This window comes from Eptatretus burgeri, chromosome 5 (assembly GCF_056783735.1).
Source record: "Eptatretus burgeri isolate ZD-2024b chromosome 5, Ebu_testis_v1, whole genome shotgun sequence".
NCBI classification, from domain to species: Eukaryota; Metazoa; Chordata; class Myxini; order Myxiniformes; family Myxinidae; genus Eptatretus; species Eptatretus burgeri.
This window is the reverse complement of record NC_140965.1, coordinates 5,884,137-5,901,950: the sequence shown is the minus strand read 5'-3', so window position 1 is coordinate 5,901,950 and position 17,814 is coordinate 5,884,137. Positions and strand designations below refer to the sequence as shown.

Below are 17,814 nucleotides of genomic sequence, written 5' to 3'. Positions count from 1 at the left end.
GCGTGTCGGCTCAGTTTTGTGCTTGAATCAACACCATATGCAGGTAAATACCTGTTGCACCTGCTGAATTCGTTCTATTTTGAAGCCACAAAGTTTGTTTGAGTTTCACTTATTGTATCCGTTTTCAATATGTAAGTGTGACTTATTTATCCAGACTCGATGTACCGTGAGCTTCATGCACATGAGAAGCGATGAAGTTCAGGTTTCTGTTTTTACCTTCTGTTTCTCCGAGTTGCATCTATCTTAGAATATGGCCTACATGATAAAAGCACAGTAAGTTGGGTTCAACTCCGAGAGAAATAGGCTGTGGTTGGGAGCCGTATGTCCTCGGAATGTGAAGGCACGACAAACCAAATCATCTTGTCTCGGCGATGTGACGTTTTCGACCACAAGGTCCACCCTCGACTGGGACCACAGGGTGATTGGCTCTATCTTTGCAGTCTCATAGTTTGTACTCAAAAGTTAAAATTCAGATCAATTATATTTTTCTGCAAGAGCGAGGATCATGGAAGAGCAAGAGTGAATTGATAATTGGATCGCGGGGCAACAATTGGGTACAACTGGCAAGGGGGTGAACGAATTGGAAAGGGAAAAAAGAGAGAGAGAGAAAGAGAGAGAGAGAGAGAGAGAGAGAGAGAGAGAGAGAGAGAGAGAGAGAGAGAGAGAGAGAGAGAGACAGACAGAGACAGAGACAGAGACAGAGACAGAGACAGAGACAGAGACAGAGAAAAAAAAAAAAAACACTGAAATCAGAAAGTAAGATAGTTGAGGTAGGAAGGGTTCATGGGGATAACAAGGATCATGGGTCAGGATGGGGATGCACTGCTTGCTTGAAACCCTGGAGGGAATGGTGAGACAGAACAATCTCTGCAAGGCTGTTCCATTGACAGAAGAAGCAAGGAATAAAAGACACAAAGTGTGGAATCAGCCTGAATTTTGTAAGTTTAACCATGAGGGTGTTACTGGAAGAACTCGTGCATCTGGGAGTTTCTGGGAATGGTCTGAGGATGGACAGAGCAAATGGAGAAATGTTGGAGAATAGACGGAAGAATACATGAAGACTTTCGACCTGCCTACAATGTGAGAGCAACAAACCTTGTGCTTTGGCCTCATCATGTGAGATTTCATTAACTATGAGAGCTTTATATTCCACAGAATCCAGGAGATGTAATGCTGAAGCGTCAGTCTATAAAGGAGAGCAATACTCCATTGAGCTACAGACAAATATCTTGTAGACTGTGAATAGCTCTGATTTTCCAGGGAAAGATGGATCAACAGGGATATCCAATCAACAGCTGGCTTTGGAAGCTAACTATACCATGTGGTTGTCCCAGGAAATGTCATGGCTGATGGTGAGGCCGAGAAGTTCAAGAGACTGAACCTCGTCCAGTGGATGACCAAGGAAATTGATAGGTGGGTTTATTTGACAATCTTTGACCATTGGTGCAGGAGTCCATTGACCGGCTGGGAGCGTGGCTGTGGAAAGGTGAGTACTGAGTAGAGGGCACCCCGGGCACGGAGAAGTCAGCCAGAATAGGCTATACTATGGGTCCAAGCGACCGGGATAGTGAAATGTGCACGGGCGACCCTCGCAATGGGACCCGGAGCGCCACGGATGCCACGTGGGCATATATGGGGAAGTAGCCAGGAAGGGCACTCCCCGCGTTCATATGAAGTAGGTAGGCTCGGAGACAGCCTCAGCTGCCCGGGGGTGCTGTAGTTCGAGTTCGGCAGAGGGGAATCCCTGCCAAGTGAGCCACGCTGCCCAGCCATGAAATTGTGTAAGGGCATGAGAGAAAATTTGAGGGCCAGGCCCAAATTTATAACGAACACCAACACAGGCGACGGGAATCATGGTTTCTAGAACCAATAGTTTAAAGAGACAGGCATGTTGAAAATCCCTGGGGATAGTTTAAAGTGTAATAGAGGATAGAACAGAAAGGAAATGTGAACCCCTTCGCATCATCCATCCCTTCGCTCTCCGTAGGCTGCTGGACTCACCCAGGAAAGATTGCTGAAATCTGTGGAGGCTGTTCTGAGGCTCCATTGGGCCTCGAGACATCCACCTGTCTCTTCCTTATTCCTCAAGAGGGATCTTAGGGGTTGGGGAGTAGGCAGGAAGGATAGGTTAGCCGGGCAAGGACAGTAGGAGGGTTCGGGACAGTGGGAATTATGAAAACAATAATAATAATAATAATATAAAAAAAAGGGGGAAGTCTAAATTTTGTTGTTGCAAACTAAGGGAGTGGGTATGGACAAAGACAGGCAAAGGCGATAGGTTGGGGGGAGACAGTAGGGTAGGTCCGAGCCCGTTTTCGGAGCGGCCGGCACCACAGCACTTCCTCCAGAACCTCACGGACCAGACCAGAGGCCGGCCAGCTTCACATGCCGGCCTGTTTGTGCTGCATCTGCTGGTCTGCATTTGCCTCGCCATACTTTGCCTTGCCTACCTTTGCCTTTTCCCCATGCCTGCCTAGCCCTTGTTTGCATTTCCCCCATGTCACCAACCATCCATGTGCACCAGGACCATCTTCAGGTGTGTTTGCAAAGACTGCCCTGCAGGTAGCCGCACCACGAAGACTGCATTGCGCATCCCGTGCATCATTTGTTTGTCCATCCATTCAAAGGAGCCAGAGACTGCATTGTGCAGCCCGGCTATCCCCCCTTGTTCTTCTTGCATAAAGGCCAGTTCAAATGGCCTGTGGGATGGCGCATTGTGTTACCGTGGGATGGCGCATAAAGTCTGGAACAGAACCGTGTTTGGGTGAGTTGCCTCCAGCAGCTGAAGACTGAAATGAAAAAGGAAGGTTCAGTGACAAAAAGAGGGACCTTTTGAGCAGGCCTTGAAGATGTCTGACCTTCCAGCTGCTGGGCACTCACCCACACCAACTGTTGACTTTACTGTGCCTTTTCCCACAGATCACAGGTTTTGGACCATAGTTAGTGTAAATAGTAGGAAATGTACATAATCTTTGCAACCCACCTGTGTGTCTGTCTAGTGTCGGCAATTTAGTCAAGTTGTCCGTGTGAGTCTGATAGTTTTTTTACGCAGCGCACTAGGTTATTTATTTTTGGGACATGTATTCAAATGTCGCACTCAGGGATCCGTAGGTAAAATGTACTCGGGGAAAACTTACACCTGCATGGCACACGAAAATTTACGACTCGGGACGAGTCTGTAGAAATGGAGGGGGGGTAGTGTTACGAATCTGGCAGCCATTTGCACACAACAGCCAGAGTCCCCGCAGTTCAGTTATTTCGATAAGTATGTGTTTATAGTTAGGAAGGACCCTCCCCTATGTTTAATGGGTTGATAAGTGTCCGTGCACTGCGGGTTTCTTTCTAGCTAGATTTTTTCTACATCTTTAAATCTTCCTCCCAAACCACAAACTCTTTGTTCTCGCACCATCGCCATCCATCGCCCACGTGCAACATGTCACGTACAAGGGTGAGGTTCCCTCCGCCCACCGTGAGCTCGTCCAATCGAAAGTGGCCGGCCCGACAGCCGACCCAAGATCCCCCCCCTCCCCACTACAAGGGTGGATGGAAAATAGGGTGCTCCCCTGGTTGTTCAGTCTGGGTTCTCAGACATGCACGGTGGGAGGGTGGTCATTGCCCCTCCCACCGGACCTCCTCCAATCACGGATGGCCACCATTTTCCCCCACCGAACCAATCAGGAGGCTCATCACCTCAGTGCCGGCTCCCCCCCCTGCAAGGTGGAATGTCCAATAAGGGGGGGGGGCACTGATCGCCCGACAACCACTCGTCCAATCCGGAGGCTCATCGCCTCAGAGCGGATCCCTCCACCCCGCACGGGAGGAGGGATAAGGAAGATCGCGAGCTGTCTCTGGGGTCCTTGCTTCGTTGGTGGGTGTCTGGTTCAGGGGTTCTTTCGGTGGGCTTCTTTTCGGTGGTTCCGTGGTCCTGTGCTTGGTGGCTCGCCCGACGTGGCTGGTCTCACTCTGGTTCGCCCGACGCGGCTGGTCTCACTCTGGTTTGCCCCACGCGGCTAGTCTCATCCTGGTTCGCTTGACGCGGCTGGTCTCATTCTGGTTTGCTCGTCTCGGCCAAACCGCACGAGGCGGCCAAGTATCCGGCCAGACTCTAGCTCGCCTTCCCTCCGAGCTGAAGGGCCGAATAAAGGACAATTGGCCCCATTTATTTTTGGGTGTGTGTGTATCTGTCTGTGGCCCATCTTTAAGTAGAATTGTTAAGTGCTTTTGCTCACTGTACATTGCCTGCATATTATAGTCGTGATAACTCAGCTCTGTGTCTCCCTCCCTATTATAAATAACCCCCTGTTAAATGTACCAGCTCGTTGCCTGTCGTTTCTACCATTGACCCAGCACGGTGCGGGCTTGAGAGTTAGGGAGGCTGTTTGTGCCGTAAGTTGTCAGATGGGCCGGCGTGGCTTTGGTAATTTCCGCTCGGTTACGCCTGATTCGAGTCGGTAACAGCGACTCGGTTCGGACAAAGCCGGCCGAGGGTGTGGCTTCCCAGGTAGTTCGATGGCGTGAGTACTTAGGTAAATTGGAATAGACAAGTGGACCCTACCTCACACCACCGAAATATTGGCGACCACGGTCCTTTAAGCGACCCGTCGAGTCCGGAGTTATCCGGGGTGACGACCTTTTAATTCCGGTGTTCGGTGGGAGACGGCCCAACTGCTCCGTCTAGCGGTTGTCCTCGCCACCAAACCCGGAACCACAACAGTATTACCTTTTCAACTAGATTCGTCTCCTTCCTGCAGCCACCGTATTCCTGGAGTTCTGGAAGCGTCGCAGAGCAGAGCTGGTTTACGAGTGGGATCTTTTGGACATAGAGGAAGAGGAGGTAAGCACAAATTGATGTCGCGCTGCATGCAGTCGTGTTCATGCGAAGCAAATCATGTTAATAATGAGGTAAAGATGCATGCTGTTGCTTTTTGCTATAATTGTGGTGATACTGACCCACTAACCTCTGATTTTTTTGAGCATAAAAAGGCATTTTGAATGGATGGGGACTCGTCTTTCGGACGCCATACACTTTTGCATGCTGCATGCATTCATTGGCTGTCTTCAAGTGTGGTAATTGCAGTATTTTAATTCACCAAACATTTGCATCACACGCATACCTATGGCATTCACGCACGCGCAATATGAGGTATCCTCGTGTTCGTCGTATTCATTTTTCATCCAATTTATCCACACCTCGTGCCGTTGCGAGATAGCAGGCAATAATAAAACGTGTCGGTAGTTTCTGATACACTTGGCTGGTCTATTCACTTTCGTTGGTGGATGATTTCATTTTCAATTTCATCGTCAGTGCACAACAAAATGTCGTCATAATGTGTACAATTATTCACCATGAATTTAAACCCGAGGAAGCACACCAGCCATTTCTTCTGTTACACCAAAGCAATGTGAATTACCTTCATGGGCATTCACAAATGAAAGCAATGTGTCCATCCGCTTTGACCGCTGTAAAATCAAAAGGAAGACACCAGACCAATCTTTCCCTGCTTCTGTTTGAAGGGGCTGTGTGAAGTAATTTTTGTGCGATCTTGTCTGTATTTGATTAACTGTAAAGGCTCGGCAGGCCCAAACACTTAATTTTGTGACCAATTTGGACCTTTGACCCTTGTGAATTTGAAAGGAAGACACCGGACTAATATCTACCTGCTTTTTTGCTGTCGGAGCTGGGCCAAGGTATGTTAGTGCCTGGTCTTATCCACATTAGTGAAAAAGAAAATTATTAGCATGCCAAAAACCTTAATATTGTGACCAATTTTGATTGTTGAGCCCTGTAAAATGGAGGAGAATACACCAGACCAGGAGTTACCTGCTTTAGTTTGTAGGGGAGGTGATAAGACAACATTTTGCCAGTTCCTGTCTGGAGTGGTGAACATACAGAGGCGTGGCAAACCAAAAAACCTTAATATTGTGACCAATTTTGAATTTTGAGCCCTGCAGAATCCTGAAAATGACTCTAATCCAAACTACTTGAGGCATCTAATCCCTACTTTTGACTGTTTTTGACATTTACACGTGGTACATGGTTGGGAGCCTCAGTGGTGCACGTTTCTGTCTGCGCTGTCGCTGATGATTCACCGAGTGAGGAAACCGGTCCAGCAGTTGAGGGGGTGTGTATCACTGGGATTCTCATGTATGTACTATTTGTGAATGGTCTTTAGCTGTGGATGAACTCTGGGAAGGGTTTGAAACAGCAAAGGGCTTACCTTGTGTAGCCTTTCAGGGTTGCTTTATGCAGCTTTCTTCGGCGAGAAGAGCATGGGAGAAGTCGATTTATTTTATACAATCCTCGCCACCTGGGTTTAATTGTTTAGGTGAGGGCTAATTGGTTATTCCCTGCATTCACAGGTGAGAGATGTGAATGGGTCTTCGTTTTTAATATATATCTATATAATTAACGTTAAAATGCAACTTCCAGTTCAGCTGGAGTCTGTGAAAGACACAGAACCGACCACTGCTAAATGCAGTGTCAGGAACAGTGAACCTTAACAGGTCGTAGAATACTCATCATGGGAAGGGAATGGATCCAAAGACACGTTTCTGACATACTGTCCATCTTTGTTTAACGATTTGTTTTAACAGAAAAAAGGTAAAAGTCAAACATAACAAAGCAAAGGACATGCACACCAGCCCTAAAGCCAAAGTACACATTCCAAAAAGGCTTGACAAATACTAGTGTACTCATGTACTTCAACCTGAAGGCTGAAGAACATGGTCAAACAAACACAAGCATCCAAACCCACAGAGCCAGAATGCATGGCCTTATGGCTTTGCCTTTTTTTTTTTAAATCGAAAAAAGGTTTTAAAAAACCCAAACATTTAACCAGAGCTTGGGACGCACATATTGACCCGATGACCAAAGTACGCAGTCCGACAAGACTGTCCCATGAGTATACATACGTACCGTGAGGGATTATATGCAATCGTACCTCTTAACTGGAATGGTGACAATGAACCCCTGTGCCATACTAGCACTTTCTACAAAGTTCCTCACCAAAAGTAGATGCTTGCCACGAATCTTCCCTGTTTCGGTATTTGTTACACAGCTTCAGCTGTTTTTCCATCGTAGCCAAGAAAGAGGATATTAAAGTTAAAATGCAATCTTCTGGCTTAGTTGTAGTCTGTGAAATACCGAACTGCCCACTGGCTAATGTAGCGTCTACAAATTTGTTCTGCTTGTTGCATCATCAATGTATAGTGGTTGTGCAACTGAGGTGATGCTCCCATAGATTAGAGCAAGTAGAATATGGCCAGTGAACCAGCACAGGCTTTCAGTTAAAATGGAGCAAATATCCCACTGCACTTCACCTCAGCAGGAAAGCACAGGTACTCGTGTGCTTTGCATGTCTCGAGAGAAGGAAATACTCTCAGGGGGTTGACTCTTGATTTCCTCTGCATCTTGCATGGTGCAGGCTCTCCGCCAGACGACAAAGCTTGAAACGCATGTACGCAAGCATGTCATGGAACATGCAGGTTGCGATCTATACACACACAATCATGGATTATTGGCCTTAGCTACAAATTCTGTCAAAAATAATGTACTTCTTTTATTGCAATGCAGTTTAGCTGCCAGCTGCGATGAAGTTTTATGTAAATTCGTGGTAACTAACCGGTGATCCTTGGTCTAACTCAACCGATGTTTCGATACTGACATGATCTCAATCCCTTGTTCCCTTGCAGTGGGAATCTCTATTGTTCCCTGATGCTCGCTGGCAAATACCGTCGGTCATAACACTGGCCACTCCTCCCATATGTCTCCCAGAACCAAGTCAGCCTGAGAAAGCACAAGAGTGCTACATGGAGAAGGAGAATAAACAAGTATTGACAGGCACACGTGATCAGCCTTAAGCCGTCATCTCGTGATCAATCACGTCATCTCGCCATAGGCTTAAGGGAGGGTTGTAATGCAACAGGTGTTTCCCATCGCAGGAGATCATCCGGCCCCAATTTGAGGCGAAGTATTCCAAGTCGGAGAGGATTAATCCCATAACCGGCAAACCAGAGCCACACCAGTCCTTCAACGACAAATGCAGCCGCCTCCTGGCATCTGCATCTGGTATCTTCTTAATGGTAAGCTGGTGTTGTCCACAGAACATTGAGTGCTTCAAAGGCTGGATGAATGGAATGAAGGATGACAGTTTTTGGAAAAGATGTCATCAACTGTCATGGAAAATCTTTACTTTTAATAATCGTGTTGACCATCCCAATGAACTTGAATCGGTTGACCAGATTTATTTTTCCATTGTTATATCCTGTAAGTAGGTGTCGTGGGACATTGGGAGATGTGTACTATATGCAATGCTGGACTTTCACTTGGCTGCTTGAGAAGTAAGAGTTCAATGGATACTTTGCTCATGTCATTTTTGCATCTTCTTTCTTTTTATCTTTGCACTAGCGAGGCTCATGAAAGAGCAAGGTAGATCTGGTAGTGGTAGAAACATCAAGGGAATGAATGAACAGGAGAAGATGAAAGGGATGCATGGAGGAAATGCTGGAACTAGCAAATTAGATGGTTGTGTTAGGAAAGGTTAATGGGGGTAATAAATACATGAAGGTTCAGAATTTGAGATGACATGACATGGCGGTGCACTGCTTGCTTGGTTGAAGCCCTGGAGGGAAAGGTGAGACACAACAGCCTCTGGAAGGATGGTCCACAGATGAAAGAAGCAATGAATATAAGAGTTGAAGTGTGCAGTCAGCCTGGATTTTAGAAGTTTAACCAGGAGGGGTTACTGGAAGGACATCCTGGAGTAGATGGGGAGAGTCGGAGGATGGAGAGAGCATAGGGAGCAATATTGTAGAAGAGGCAGTCAAAAATAGAGAAACCACTGACCTGCCTGTGATGTGAAAGCAACAGACCTTGTGCTTCGGCCTCATGACAGTAATTCCAATAATTTTGAGAGCTTTAGATTTCACAGAATTCAGGAGAGACAGATGTCATGCTGGGGTGCCAGCCCAGAACAGAGGGCACTTCTCCATTGAGCTCCAGACAAAGGTCTTGTAGACTGTAAGTCGCTCTGATTTTCCAAGGAAACACTTGAATTGATGGAGGATGTACAGTCTGTAACTGGCTTTGGAGGCCAGCTTTGCTATGTGGTCAGCGCAGAAAAGGTCATGGCTGATGGTGAGGCTAAGAGGTTCAAGGGATTGAACCTTTTCCAGTGGATGATTGTAATGAATCAAGACAACTCAACAGATTATGATCCGTTTATTCACTCACAACATGCACACAGCTTTACGACCATGCCATCAGACCATGATGGCAACATCCCAGAAACAGAAATAAATCAGCGGTCACAGTGTCGGGTGGGGTAAAACAGGGAAAGCTTGCACATCCATACAAGACAATGATCAATAAAATAGATAGGTGGGTCCATTTGACCATGCTTCCAGAGTGATAGGGTGAGACTGAGATTTTCCAGGATTGAAGACATGTTCCATTTATCAAACCAGAGTCTAATCATTTCCAGCAGAGAGCGACGCAGTTGCTGCCTGCCTAGCAGAAAGATGGGGTACTCAATGACACAATGTGGAGTCATCCGCAAAAAGGAAGAAAGGGTTTTCCAGAGCATTGAATCGGTCATTTATATGGATGAGAAACAAGAGCGGGCCCAAAAACCTGCTTTGGGAAACTGCAGCATTCGCTTGGAGAGGGGAGGAGAGGGAGGGTTCCATTGATGCCAACACGTTGAGTGCATGAGTGGAGGAATTCAAAAGTCCAGATATAAAGACTGCCTTCTGTGCCACAGGCAGAGAGCTTGGCAAACACAACAGGATGCCAGACTCTGTGGATTGCCAGAGATATTTGCAGGGAGTGATATCCTCTTGCTTGAGATTGAGGGCCTCCGACCATTGCTGAGAGAGGAGCAGAAGCATGTCCGGAAGCATGTCCTTTGCTTATTTTATACAGACAAGATGAAATGTTATCCTTTTTGATTGGTAACTAGGGAGTTCAGAGAACACCTTGCCCTGTGCAGTTTTGAGAAACAAGGGTCTGCGAGTGGCAAATTTAATTAGTCGTGATGACGTAAAATTCCATAACATTTTGTAAACGGAAGTTTTGAAAGTGTCAAAAGGCGATTAGCGTTCAACAGTGTTCAAGTATGTAATTCAATTAAAATAAAATAAATATTTTAAAGGCTGCCGGAAAAAAATCATTTCAGAAGTTTACCGCTGTTGAAGCCGCGTCTTTTACACCACTTTATTTAACAAGTTACGTTAGTTCTTCGTACCTCTTGTTTGTGTCTTTTATGTATGACATCCTTAAAAATGTTAAGTTTTCTGTTTGGAATGATTTTCAATTTTGTTTGACTGCTATACAGGCAGACAGAGAAAAAAGATTATCTCACTCCTCTCTGCGCATGCGAGTAGTCGGAAAATGAGTTGTGGGACTGCCCCCCCCCCCACCCAATTTACATGAAAGTGATTGGAGCAAAGGGAAAAGACTATTAGACCATCCTCCTGTAATATCACCCCTATTCCTCTCTATCTTCCCATCTTGGCATTGAAAAACCTTTCAGATCATCCACATCCCCTCCCCCATCCTTCCCCATATTGATATCTTGACATTTTAACATATTAACATTGAAAACCTTTCTGATCCCCCATTCCTCCCCATCTTAGCATCTGAAGTCGATGTGAAAACCTTCCTGACCATCCACCATCATTTCTCCCTCCATTGATATCCATCCATCCATCCATTGGGACAATACTCTGTGTAGAGCGTTGCTGCTGCCTCGGCAGTCTACTGCTTGGCTATTGGGTACAATCATGGACAGGTCACCACTTCGACACAGGATACCAGCAAGCAGGCACTCATTTTGCCAACCTCGGAAGGATGGCAGGCAGAGTCAACCCCACCTAGTATTAATTCAACAGCCGAGTGGGATTTTAACTCAGGATCTTAGGATCCCAAGCCCACCACCCTAACCATTAAGCTAACACCAGGCACACATTGATATCTTGTGTGTGTGTCTATCTGTCTGTGTGTCTGCCATAACTCGTTTACCATTTGAGCTTTTGGCATCAAATTTTCAACAAATCTTTATTATCTGAATATGGAGAAGGAAGATTAATAATTTTGTTTAAATAATTATCATTATTATTATTCGACCATTTTTTGGCCTTTTTTTGCTCGATTATTTTTTAACATTTTTTTTTCAGCAACCACTTGTCTGAGTGACACAAACTTTTCAGGATATGAGTGACCCCCCATGGAGAATATTTTAATGTGTGAGAATATTGTGATGTCATCGGTCATGTGGTATGGCAGCCATCTTGGATTAAACACAAAAAATTAAAACATTATATCTCTGAAACCCACTCCACTCAACTAGGACCATATTCTGTACAGAGCATTGGTGCTGCCAAAGCAGTCTCCTGGGCTATTGGGCACAATCCTGGACAGGTCACCACACCGACGCTGGATACTCGAACGGCTCAATCTTCCCTGCAAGCTGGTACTCACTTTGACAACCTCGGAAGGACGACAAGCTGAGTCAACCACACCTGGTATTAATTCAACGGCTGAGCAGGATTTTAATTTGGGACCCAAGGATCCCAAGCCTGCCACCCGAACCATGAAGCCAACACCAAGCATTCTCTGAAACCACTGATCGGAAAAGATTGTTGTAAATTATGCTTTGATCCGCTGATCGGAAAAATTTCGGAAATCGGAAAAATTTGAAACTTGCCACATCTCATTCTACTCCCAATGAAGAATGAGGGATTTTAAGGATGACGTCATCGGTGAAGTTGTAGACCAGCCATAAATGTTTTCATCAAAATCTTTGTTTACCGTTGAGATTCAGTATGTCTGTCCAGGCTGTAACATTTTTAGCAATTGAGCTTTTGTCATCAAATCTTCAACAAACTTTTATTATGAGATTGTGCAGTGGATATTGGCAAATGAATAAAAACATTTTTTTAACTGTCGTTTCCATCAAATTTAGTTTGAGTACAAAGCGGACAATGACGAGCTTTGCATTTTGAGATCCTTTCTAGTTATCTTTGTTTTTTTCTTTGCACTTATGTATATCTTAACTCTTAGATATCTTAACAGCTTATATCCATAAGGGATGGTGCCACTTCTGTTTTCTAAAATGTATCTTTTATTATCATACGCATTCAGAGCCTTTATATTTACTTGTTCAGAGTACAGTTGATGATTATAACTTCTTATATTATTCATTTCTCTATACTCTCTCTCTCTCTCTTTCTCTTCTTCCTTAAAAATTAAACAGCTGCAATAATAATCAAAATTTATAGTCTCTGATTACATTCCTCTTTATCCTTTTCAAATTTCTTTGTCACAATTATAAGCACCATCCTTTGAAGAATAATATTTATAAGCATCAGCCTTGGCTCTCAATCCCACAAATTCACTCGTGATTGCTCTACCCAACTCATCTTTACATTTTCCAATTACCTTTTTATTTCACGTGAGAGAATGGACCACTTTCATTTTTATAATTGCTTGTGTTATTAATGTTTCTATTTGTTTTCATATCCTCATAAATGTCTTTGGTTTTAATTTCCAATATATAACTGTCTATGTCCATATAGAGGAGTTTAACTCTTTCGTCATATTTCTTCTTTAAGTTGTTAAAGAAATAGACACACAGTACATAAGCGACTTTGACAAGTCACGTATTGAAGTCCCTACGTAAATGGGTTTATCCATCACAATGCTTTACTTCTCCATATGAAGAGCACAAAAGTTCTCTGAAAAGATGTTCACCTGTTTAAAGCTGAGTTTATTAATTATTATTTTTTGTCTGTTCACAACATCGACACCTTAACATCACTTTTCGCTTCGCATGCGTGGGGTAATGATGTCAGCATTGTCCGACTTACAAATCTCTCAACCACACATAAACACCAGACTGCGGGAATTGTGGTGTTCTTTTGAAGAACAAAAGATAAATGTTCGTGGAATTCCTGAGAAACGAGCAAGTTAACCGTAACAGGCCACATGCCCTTCATGTGCCTCTCATATCGACGCTGTGCAGATCGGTGTGGTGATCGTGGCGGTGTTTGGTGTGGTGGCGTACCGTGTCATCGTGCTCAGTGTTTTCATCACGTTTGAGCGGCAGTTCATGGATTCCCATTATCCTGTAGGGCAGGCCGGAACAGGAGCGTGCCTCATCTTCGTCATCATCATGCTGCTCAATGTGGTTCGTCTCGGCACCTTCTGGCAGCACCGTGCTGTAGCACATCACCACATTGTGCCCTTCACACCACATCACTACCAGCTGAATGATCCTGTGCCAAGCCACACCGAGTGGTAGCACGATACTCTGCATGCTACCCCAGCTAGCCTCACCATACCAACACCACACATGCTAACTTTGAGCTACATGCTTGTTCATTTTTTGTTTTTGTTATTTTCTCTTGCAGGTGTATGAAAAGATTGCTCTTTTCCTGACCAATCTCGGTAAGTGCTGGGGTGTGCATGGAAAACGTTTTGATAAAGTACTTGTCCTCCAAAGAAACACGAGGGATTCTATAACGTGCAGGCTTTTGGAAATGAGCGTAAAACGGACGGATGGGGCTGAAGAAGGGAATCCAAAGTGGTTGAGGGATGCTTTTGGTAGTAGATGAAGAGGAAGTGTTAAATCTGGCCAAATGAAGAAGCTTTAGATCAGAAGAGTGAAGTAAATGGATACAAATGCAGACTTGCGAATGAATGACAAACACTTTTGAATTGTGTGTTTAACAGAACAACCACGCACAGAATCCGAGTGGGAGAACAGTTTCACACTCAAGATGTTCCTCTTCCAGTTTGTTAACCTGAACAGCTCGACATTCTACGTGGCCTTTTTCCTAGGAAGGTACCGTTGGCTTTAGGAAAGGATATCTGTGAAATAGCACATTTGTTTGTTTGTCCAGGTCCCTTGTCCACATCCCTCTGCCCCTTTCCCCCATTGCCCCTCACACCACCCTCTATCCCTCAGTTCCTTCCCTTCATTCTCCTGAGCTACCTCACATCCTTTTTGAAGTTTTATCACATTTGCTGTGATATTGTAATGACTGAATAATTTTCTCTATATTGAGTCTCTTCTCTTTTTGCTTTTTAATCTTATGCAATAACTTATTCTTCAGCGGTCTGCTCGAAGGATAAGTACTGTCGTGTCCACGCCGATTAACACCGACGCTTGACAGATGTACCCAAAACTGGCTTTAAAGGCACTGTGTTCAATATTACTCTACTTAAGGCCCGGTCACACCTTGACGTTTTAGCCAACGTATGCCGATTTTTGATTTTTTTTTTTCTAAAACGCTGGCACACGTTGAATACGTTATGGGTAAGTTTTGATAACATTGAGAGCACGCTGAAAAACACTGCCATACGTCGTTGTACGCTGGCTTTAAACGTTGTACTTTTCGGTTGTCCTCAAATTTTTTCATGCTTGAAATTTCACGACGTATGCCGGCGTATGACTCGCACGTTCCGCTACGCTGGCCACAAGTTGTATGCACGGTCTGCGATCGTTGACAGACGTCAACACATGCTACTTGTAAGTTAATCATAAGTTGAGACACGCCGAGGTAATGTTTAGCGTACCCGAAACTTATTTCTAACCTATGATTAACGTGTTGTTGGCACGTTACGCGATCGTTGCCACACATCGACAGACGTTACTTTTAAGTTACTCATAGGCTGAAAGACGTCGGTATAATGGATCGTCCTTGCGTCAGCGTCCACGGCCACGGCCAGGACACTTATTTGCAGCATTCTTCAAACTTTTCTTCGGCATGACGAGGATGTTCACACTTCGATGTCGAGCTTGGCTATGATTCCAATTGTCCATCGGCAGCGTCTATTTAAAATAGTCGAGTTTGAGCGATTTAACACGTTCAGAAGAAACGCTTCAAATTTCAAAACCCCAGCGTCAAAAAACAAAGGCGAGTGACAGCAATTTAAATCGTTCATTGTAAACAATGAAAATAGCTGAGTGGTACCGTTTAAAAGTCGTTGAGTGTAAAAAAAAATCCAATTGTTGAGCGCAAGCGTCTACTTTCAATAGTGGAGATGCAGCCATTTAAATCGTTGAGTTTATCATTTAAATCGTTAAACGCAAAGACAATCCATCATAACCCACACCCTCCCCTCACACTCACCTACTACTGCCAACATGAACAAACTACTACTAATACTAATACTAATACTGATACTGATACTGATACTGTTACTGCTGACATGGACATCGACTCAAAAAGGACTCGAAAACACTGTTGGGTTCCCCTTTTATGAGCAGCATTTTTATATACCAATTCCCAAAATCGCTGGGAACACGTCTTTATATGGCAGTTGTAAGCTAGAAACACGTTAATTTATTTTTTTGTCGACCGGAAGACGTCATTGGAATACGTCTACATACGTCGATGTGTGTTGGGACTACGTAAAGAATTGGTTCAAAGCACGTCAAACATAAGTTAGAAATAAGTTTCGCGTAAAAAAAGACATTACCGCGACGTGTTTCGACTTATGAGTAGCTTATAAGTAGCCTTTGTGGACGTGTGTAAGCGTCCGCATATCGTGTGTAAAACTTATCCCCATCGCATGCGGAACGTGTGTCATACGCCGAGTACGTCGTAAAATTTTGAACATGTTTAAAATTTCTTGACGTACTCTACTTACTACGACGTATGATAGCGTACTTTAGCGTTGTACTCACGTATACCAAACTTACTCATACCGTATTTGACGTGCCCCAACGTTTTAGACACATTTTTCTTAGGTCGGCATACGCTGGCAATATCGCCAAGGTGTGACCGCGATGTTGACACTTCCATTTCTACGGCAGTTATGATTCGAATCGTTGTGCGTCAGCCTTTTAATAGGCTACGTCACGACATCGTCGGCGATGCATACAACGCGCTATGCCGAAGTTAGACTATCGTTGGGCATCGGTTGTGTAGGCCGACAACAGGTTCAGCATTCGTTGGTATAAGTTATCTATAACACAACGAAACGTTCTGTGTCCGTTACCAATGCGTTCTACATAAGACCAAGTCGCTATGAATACGTCCGAATCTTTAAAAAAGAACATCAAAAGTTCAACGTAAGCCAGTGTTTTACATACATTTTAATACGTTGCCATCGCTGGCTAAAACGTCAAGGTGTGACCGGGCCTTTACCGTCCCCCAAGGTCACCCAAACGAGACAAAATCGACGGCAATCACACGCCAAAATCAGATGGCTAAAACAACCTTTCTTACCTTTTAAAGGATTTATTTCTATATTAAAAAGCACAAGGAAGAGGGTCGACAAGACACTATAATAAAGGGAACAAACCAAATGAGTCAAAAGACACAAAGAGGAGAATTGGAACACTCAAACTGAGACACACACAATGAAGGAGAAATAAACCGCAAAACATAACCCATTGGGCACCACAGAACACACTTTTACAACATGAAACTAATGCAGGCGGGACTTCCCTTTTCTCTGATGCACAGGGTGGACGCAATTCAACACAATCCAACCCATTTTAGAGACCAGGTGCAAGACGAGAGCCAGTAGTGATGGTGCCCAAAGTCAAACAGCCACGAGCAGGGCCAGCGATGAGTAGGCCCTCAACCTGGCCATGTGGTCCCCTTTGTCTTTTTCAGACCGAGGCCGCCTGGTCTGCCTTCCGTCTTCTTCCTCCCCCCAGCTTGGGTCAATTCCACATGAGGCTTCTCTTCCAATCAAGGTCAATGTCCTCCTTTCCACATGAGTCTCTTTGTTCTCTCCAGTGGAGTCGCAGGCCTCTCCTCATCCTCTGTCGTGGACTCCCCGGTAGACTTGCTCTCCAGTCTCGACTCTCATGCACGGAGTTCTCTTCTTCCTCCCAGGTGGAGTCTTCCTCTCGGGTCCTGCCCACGGAGGGGGGGGGCTATAAAAATAAGCATACGTCTTTTCTTCTGGGCTCTACAGCCCACTGCACCGGCATGGCTGGTGCACACTGGCCAGGGAGATCATCATTGGCCTAGTTGTACACGTGACTAGTGTGCCTCTGCAATGAGAAGTCCACACATAGCCCCACCCACAAACAAGAGCTCTTTTACAGAAACATTATCACTTAATCTGTCTACTCTGTCAATAAATTGCATACGCTGCTTCCTTGGTGTCACGTGCAACAAATTACTTACTCTGGCAATTTAACCATGACATGGCAATTTAACTGACACGAAACACACGGACCATACTATACTTTGGTCACAGTCCACCTATGGATCCCTCCCCCCTTCCACGTAACAATACAATCCATTCTGCCGGAGCAGTGTCATGTCAAGGATTGTATTGGGTGGTTCACCATTACCTTCCCAGTGGTAGTCAAGGCAGGAATTTGAAACTCTGCCAGGGGGCCGCTGACAAGACGAGACTTATTAAATGACATAATTCACCCCAGAATGCTCGTTGCACATGCACATAAACCCCTTGCAACAAAGTCCATCAAGGTGGCCAACCATATATCATGCATACCAGATTAGGATTGTTACCTAAGAACGGCTCACAAAGCTTCTAGAAGACACCAAAAATATTTGGAAACGTACCTGTGAGAAAGGAGTGTGCCTCTGCACAACAAAATATTTCAAGAACTTTCTGATTAACTCGTCCAAAGAGTTAATAACTTGCAGCCTGGACTGCAAACACTCCCGACCATGTGTGCAAGTATAAGGCCCGGAGGTTCATAGATGGATGCGTTCTACCCAAACCTTTGTGCTTCTAAACACCGATTGGAACATCATATTTGGGCTTGTCAATGCACCAGAGAGGTTAAGTTTAAAATGATGATATTTAATATAAATCTT

General features: G+C 44.7%; 1 protein-coding gene across 3 annotated transcripts in view; it reads left to right on the top strand.

Annotated features, from left to right (window-relative positions):
* Positions 1-17,814, top strand: part of ANO4 (anoctamin 4) — a 213,927-nt gene that overhangs the window by 174,462 nt on the left and 21,651 nt on the right. For all 3 annotated transcript variants that reach the window (XM_085880561.1, XM_085880560.1, XM_085880563.1), the window contains 5 exons: positions 4,752-4,834; positions 7,942-8,082; positions 13,023-13,187; positions 13,411-13,447; positions 13,733-13,844. In XM_085880561.1, coding sequence (XP_085736687.1) covers positions 4,752-4,834; positions 7,942-8,082; positions 13,023-13,187; positions 13,411-13,447; positions 13,733-13,844 — 538 coding nt within the window. The remainder of the gene's footprint in view (positions 1-4,751; positions 4,835-7,941; positions 8,083-13,022; positions 13,188-13,410; positions 13,448-13,732; positions 13,845-17,814) is intronic.